The sequence below is a fragment of the Oryza brachyantha genome, chromosome 3 (genome assembly GCF_000231095.2).
Source record: "Oryza brachyantha chromosome 3, ObraRS2, whole genome shotgun sequence".
Classification (NCBI taxonomy): domain Eukaryota; kingdom Viridiplantae; phylum Streptophyta; class Magnoliopsida; order Poales; family Poaceae; genus Oryza; species Oryza brachyantha.
In genome coordinates, this window is record NC_023165.2 from 24,822,290 (window position 1) to 24,828,289 (window position 6,000).

Below are 6,000 nucleotides of genomic sequence, written 5' to 3' on the forward strand. Positions count from 1 at the left end.
TCCGTCCTTCCGGCTCCAATCCACGCGAGGCGACGGCGTGCGCGGCCGGCGACGCGAGGAGACGCCGCGAGGAGACGGTGCGACCGGGATGCAAGGAGACGACACGGCTGCTCATCGACGTCGACGGCGACGGCGACCTCCGCTGCCTTCTCACCGGTAACACTTCCTGTTCTTCCTAGGGTTTTTGCTAGGGTTCTTGGCTGGTTTTTGCTCTAGATTCGTAGCTGCCTTCTCGTCGGAGCAGCAGCGAGAGGAGGTTTTTGCTCTAGATTCATAGCTGCCTTCTCGCCGGAGCAGCAGGGGGAGGAGGTTTTTGCTCTAGATTTGTAGTTGCCTTCTCGCCGGAGCAGCAGCCGGAGCAGCAGCGGGAGGAGGCTTTTGTTCTGTTAACTGTTCATACAGATCAGACCATCACCTGATGCATGCATGTTCTATTATAGTATTATACACACTGAGCACACCACCACTGAAATAAACTACAATCTACTGATTCATGCATGTAGCAACTAGAAGGGAATGTTTTAAATTATAGCGGCAACTCATTGTGCATGATTTACAACCAGATTAGTTTACCGACTGTCAAAATCGATCTGTCATGCTCATGCCCCTGTGAGAAAAAATCGATCTGTCAAAATTGATTTTTAGGGTTTTTTTTATTATCATGGTTTATTTTACAACATTTGTTTTTAGACAGACAAGAACACATGTGCAAAACTTTACATATATATTTCTTTTAGTTGCTCTACAAGTTTATCTTATGCTTATCATAAGTCAAACGATGAGGCCTGAATTTTGAGGAATCATGTTAGAATTTCCAGTGCTAATTGAATTTGAAGCCATCAATTTGATTGCCACAAGCTCTGAACTTAGCCATCAATCTGCAGTACTGAAGTTAAGGATTGCTTGTGCAGCAAAGAAATCCAATCATCTTCAGCCTCATCAATCTGCAGTACTGAAGTTAACTCAGCTTTTCCTTGAAAATTTCTTGTTTATTATCTTTCAAAACATTGTGCTAATATTTGTCATGGAATATTTGCCATGACAATCTTGTGCTCGGTTTCTTTTTGCTGATAATTCATCACAGTGATACCTCTTAATTGTAATTATTCAACCAAAATTTCATCAATTTGGGTACAGTACAGTAGCAGTAGTGTGCATATATAAATTCTGATTGTGCATAAATATGATTGTGCATTTCCTAATTTCTAGTTACTTTGTGCTTTTATTCAGATTGTACCAGCAGTTCCTAGGATTGGTGAAGACGAGCCGCCTCCTTCCTGGGACTTTGTTTTGACTCCGAAAGGTAATCTGGTAGTTTGTTGCGCTCTCTCTCTCTATTATGAATGTTGATTGGGGATTAGTAGTGGTGGGGGGGTGATCTTAGGGTCACCTTTTCAATTTTGTTAAGCTGAATTCATTGTCAATTACTGTTCTATATGGCTGCCATGTTCTTCAATAAATATATGACACTATTCTTTTGGTATATAGTACTATCCAATGAATATGACTTTGAGAGACTGTGTTAGAAAGATGAGGGAGGAAGAGGAGGACGACAACATGATGCTCTTTCTTTTCCCTGCCCTCTCTCTTTTGGGTTCTAACCGAGGAGGGGAAAAGCAACAACGCCATAGCCCTGAGGAATCAGGTGAGGAGAAGGTCCATCGGTTGCTCCAAGGACACGTGAAGAACTGTTTGGTAGCTTTTCGGATGGAACCCTGGATCTTCAATTATTTGGCTGATTACCTTCGAAGGAACGAACTTGTCCTTGATACGAGAATCAAGATCGAGGAGAAACTTGGATTCTTTCTTTGGATGCTCAGTCATAACTCTTCTTATAGGAAGTCAACACTCAGAATCAATGTTATGATTGCTTGTGATTTTGACCTTAAGATCACATCTGTTTCTAGTGGATGGGAGGGTTCTGCTATGGACTCTAGAGTGTTGAGGTCTGCTATGAGCAAAGGATTCGAGGTGCCTCCAGGCAAGTTTTATCTTGTTGATGGTGGGTGCGCAAACACCTCTTCTTTTCTAGCACCATATCGGGGAGTCAGATACCACTTGAAAGAGTTTGGGGCAGGACATAGAAGACCACAAAATCCTAAAGAGTTGTTCAATCATCGACATGCGCTACTAAGGAACCATGTGGAAAGGACTCTAGGAGTGCTTAGGAAGCGCTTTCCTATTCTTAAAGTCGCAACATTCCACAAGTTGAAGAATCAAGTCAAAATACCCATTGCAGCCGCTATATTTCACAATCTAATTAGGGAAATGGAAGGAGATGAGTTGTGGCTGGATGACCAGCCAGATAATATCGACCCAACATACTTTGTTGATTTACCAAGTGGTGATCAAGGAAATTCAGCTAGCAGAGAAGAGGGCAACGCATTGAGAGACTCAATTGCTCAAGAGATGTGGGTCCAGTATCAGCATCATGTACATTAGTGGACATTAGTCACGAGTCATGTAATAATTGAATAAAGTTATATATAATATGAGTCATTATGTAATCATTGAATAAAGTGTTGTATATATATGACAGCTATGGTTGGAAGAGGTTCTCCAAAACTCAGTATGATTCCAAGGGTGTCTCCTAAGCTTGGTAGGATGCTATCTGTGACAAGTACTAGGATGAAGACTGTCTCTCCTCAAAGTAGACTTGCTAAGAAGACTGCAAGCTCTCCAAAAGGTATGGTATTTATTGTTTATTCATGATTTCTCAATACTCTTCACAATGTACATCTATTATGTCTATAAATGATTCTAAAGATACTTTCTTTTAGGAAACCAAGTCAAGCAGCGGGCAATTTGGAATGCGAAGTTGGAGAAGTCACTTGTTGAAATCCTTCATGAGTATAAAGACAGTGGTTATAGAGGAGATAATGGCTGGAACACTGAAGGATGGAATAGAATGGTGAAAGATTTCCACACAAGGAACAGATGTGTGTCATTCACCAAAAGTCAAGTTCAAGAGAAGGAGGGTCAACTGAAAAGAGATTACAAGATGTTGAAAGCGGCCAGACAACAAAGTGGGTCTTCTTGGAACGAGAAGAGATGCATGGTCGAGGGATCGCCAGCTATGTGGCAAAACTTGTAAGTGGATTTGTGATCAATATCTTTCTTTGCATGTGATCTTACAATGATTTGTGATTATCCTTTTGCATGTGCAGACATTCCCAAAGATCAAAAAGTTTCGCAACAACAAGGCCAGCTTTCCCTTGTATGATGCACTTGGTGAGCTATATGACGGTAAGTTTTGTATGTGTCCAAATTAGGAAGTAACTTGGTAGAAAAATTGCTACTTATCTGCAATTTAAACCGTGTGTTGTTTTCTTGTTCTTACATAGGACATCTTGCTGAGGGAAAATACAACTGCACCTCCCTTGATTCAATGGAAGATGAGGAACCCCTGAGGCTAGTACAAGAATTGGAAGATGATGAACCCCTGATTGAACAACAAGATGATGTTGTGCTGCTCGAAGACCAAAGGAACTCAAGAGAGGAAGAAACTGATGTTGTGCTGCTTGAAGACCAAAGAAACCCGAGAGAGAAGGAAACTGAAGTTGAGGATTCAAGAATTGTGACTGAAGAGGAAAGAAGACGGGCTTTAATAGCAAAAAGGAGACAACAAAAACAAGATAAGAAGACTAGTAAGAATTCAAGAGTGGAGAGCATGATGGAGCGATACCTTGAGATGAGGAGTAAACAAGGCGAGGAAGAAGTTGCAGCTAGAGAGAAGGAATGTTCACAAGCAGCAGAGTATTCTGTCAAGAAGTGTGTATCTATGTTGAGCTCAATGGATGTCACCAAAGAAGAGAAGGCAAAGGCTTATGCAGTTTTTAAGACCCCAGCAAATAGAGAAATATTTTTGTGTGCCTGTGAAGATGACTTGGAGTCTGCTTTAATGTGGCTGAGAAATGAAATGGCCTAGCATCATCAAAGGTTAGTTCTCGTCTTGTTGAAACTTTGGGCTACTTGAGGGTTGTTAGTTAACCTCATGTTAATTAGTGATGTTAGTTAATTAGTGTTGTTAATTAGTGCTGTTAGTTAACCTGCATGACCCCGAGGTAGGTTCCATGACCATGTACTCAGTATCTGAAGTCAGAGCAGAACAACCAGAAGAATTACATTTATCTCTGCACAGGAGTAACATAAATTACAATTTTTTTCAGTAAACTATGTTTCACACCATGCATGTCTTACCAGATCGCTCCCAAACTTCGAATTTTGTTTAAATTTCATATAATCTATCACTTGATCAGTAAACCTTTTGCTTTAGGTTGACTTATGTTGTTGGAGTGATGCAGGAGAAACTTATGCTGCCTGCTTGTTTGGCTTTCGAATGACAACTATCCATATATTTCCAATCTTGGAGTAGTACATACAAGTCTTTAATAAATACACATCTTCATTTCACACAGTAGTAATTGATCTTATAATTGTTTCCTAATTAAGCTTTGATGTAGTAGTAATAGAGGTATACCTATCATATGCAGCAATCTTAACTGCCTGTGCACCAACCACCCTACCAGATCCTTGATCTGAGATGGTGACCTGATCATGCTGTTTTAACCATGCATTTTCAGTTTCTTTTCTGTTCTTCTAGAATTCAGATGATGAGGCTTCCTTCACCATCCTGCAGCAATCCATGTGATGGCGAGACCGGTCTGCTCCTACCCAGCGCTCCTCGATCATCTACAGCGCGATCCTCTCCTCGTCGTCCATCGCTGATCAGCTGTTGTCCATCGCCGATCAGATGATGAGGCTTTATATTTTCAGTTTTCTTACTTGCACGAAGTTTAGTTTGTTTCTTATTATAATCCTGATCAGCTGTTGTGGCAACCCAGACATTATTTTGTTCATGTGCTGTTGACCTTGGTAGCTGTTAAATTGATGTCAAACTCATGATCATAGCTGGCCCCGTAATCATGGAGACATCCCTTTGCTAAACTGTATCTTAGAGCTGCTGTTAAGCCCCTGTGATCTTTTTGCTAGGATTGGTGCTAGCTGTTTTCATTCCAGCTCAAACCGAATGCATTTTTTTGAAGAGGTGGATTAATAAAAGAAGTGGATTCAATCCACAAGTGGTTTTAGATTTGCAGTGAAGTCACTTGGATCCATTCAAACCAGGCCCAGAACAGTTCCAAGCCTGGTTTGGAAATGGGCCTGCCGAACAAGGCCTTAAGGTACTACTCCTGGTCCTACCGCCAGTCACCAGAGTGGTCGCAGGCAAATCCAGCGGTAGACAGGCAAGTCAGGCAGGAAAATGCCCCCTGCAGGAAAATCCAGCAGTAGACTTGCACTGGGCAGGAAATGCACACTTGCACTGCGCACTGAAGCCCAAGCAGATTCGCTGGTTGGGGGAAGGGCCGCGAGACTCCACCCTACCGTTTATTTTGCCCTCGCCCGACCTGTTTTTGTTCGTACGTTTCTTTCTCTCTTTTGTTTTACTCCGTCCGCTGAGGGTATGCACTACATATGCTCCTTAATGAAGTAGCCACCCAAAAAAAAAAGATACAACGTAGGATGAAGTCACTTCTTCTAGTGTACGAGTTTCTTTATATGGATCCCATGAAACTTTAGCTTTTAATATTTTATTGGGCCGGCGCTCTCTGTCTCACCTCTACACTCTCTCACCTGTCACTCACTCTCACCTTTCTTCTCTCTCGCCCGCCTCTTTTCTCTCTCGTTCGCTGACGTCGCCGACGACGGGAGCTCAGCCCGCGTGTCCCGGCGACAGAGCTCGGCGTCGGCTGAGTCCCGGTGGCGGAGATCGAAGACAGGCGAGTCTCGGTGGCGGAGGGCGAATGCCCGCGGCGGAGCTCAGCGTCCAGCGAGTCCGTGAGGGGGAGATCGGCGATCGTGTCCCCGTGGCGGCGCATCGGGGCTGGCGATGGGTCGTGGACGGTACGGTGGCGGTGGCCGGCCTCGGTGTCGACGAGGTGAGAGCAACGTCGGCGTCTGTCCTCTCTCTTCCTTTTCTTGGCTTCTCTCTCCCCTCTC

General features: G+C 43.3%; 1 protein-coding gene across 1 annotated transcript; it reads left to right on the forward strand.

The window, feature by feature from the left end:
* Positions 1–891: 891 nt before the first annotated feature.
* LOC102709064 lies at positions 892–5,047 on the forward strand. Its single transcript, XM_040522263.1, has 7 exons — positions 892–949; positions 1,231–1,303; positions 2,540–2,686; positions 2,781–3,090; positions 3,168–3,246; positions 3,345–3,939; positions 4,640–5,047. The coding sequence occupies exons 3-6, from the start codon at positions 2,542–2,544 to the stop codon at positions 3,408–3,410; spliced, it is 600 nt and encodes a 199-aa protein (XP_040378197.1). The 5' UTR covers positions 892–949; positions 1,231–1,303; positions 2,540–2,541; the 3' UTR covers positions 3,411–3,939; positions 4,640–5,047.
* Positions 5,048–6,000: the final 953 nt, after the last annotated feature.

Excerpts from the sequence above, each read along its gene's own strand:
- LOC102709064 (XM_040522263.1), top strand. The coding sequence starts at position 2,542 with ATGGTTGGAAGAGGTTCTCCAAAACTCAGTATGATTCCAAGGGTGTCT. Across the intron at positions 2,687-2,780 it reads GACTGCAAGCTCTCCAAAAG|GAAACCAAGTCAAGCAGCGG; the intron begins GTATGGTATTTA and ends ACTTTCTTTTAG. Across the intron at positions 3,247-3,344 it reads ACTTGGTGAGCTATATGACG|GACATCTTGCTGAGGGAAAA; the intron begins GTAAGTTTTGTA and ends GTTCTTACATAG.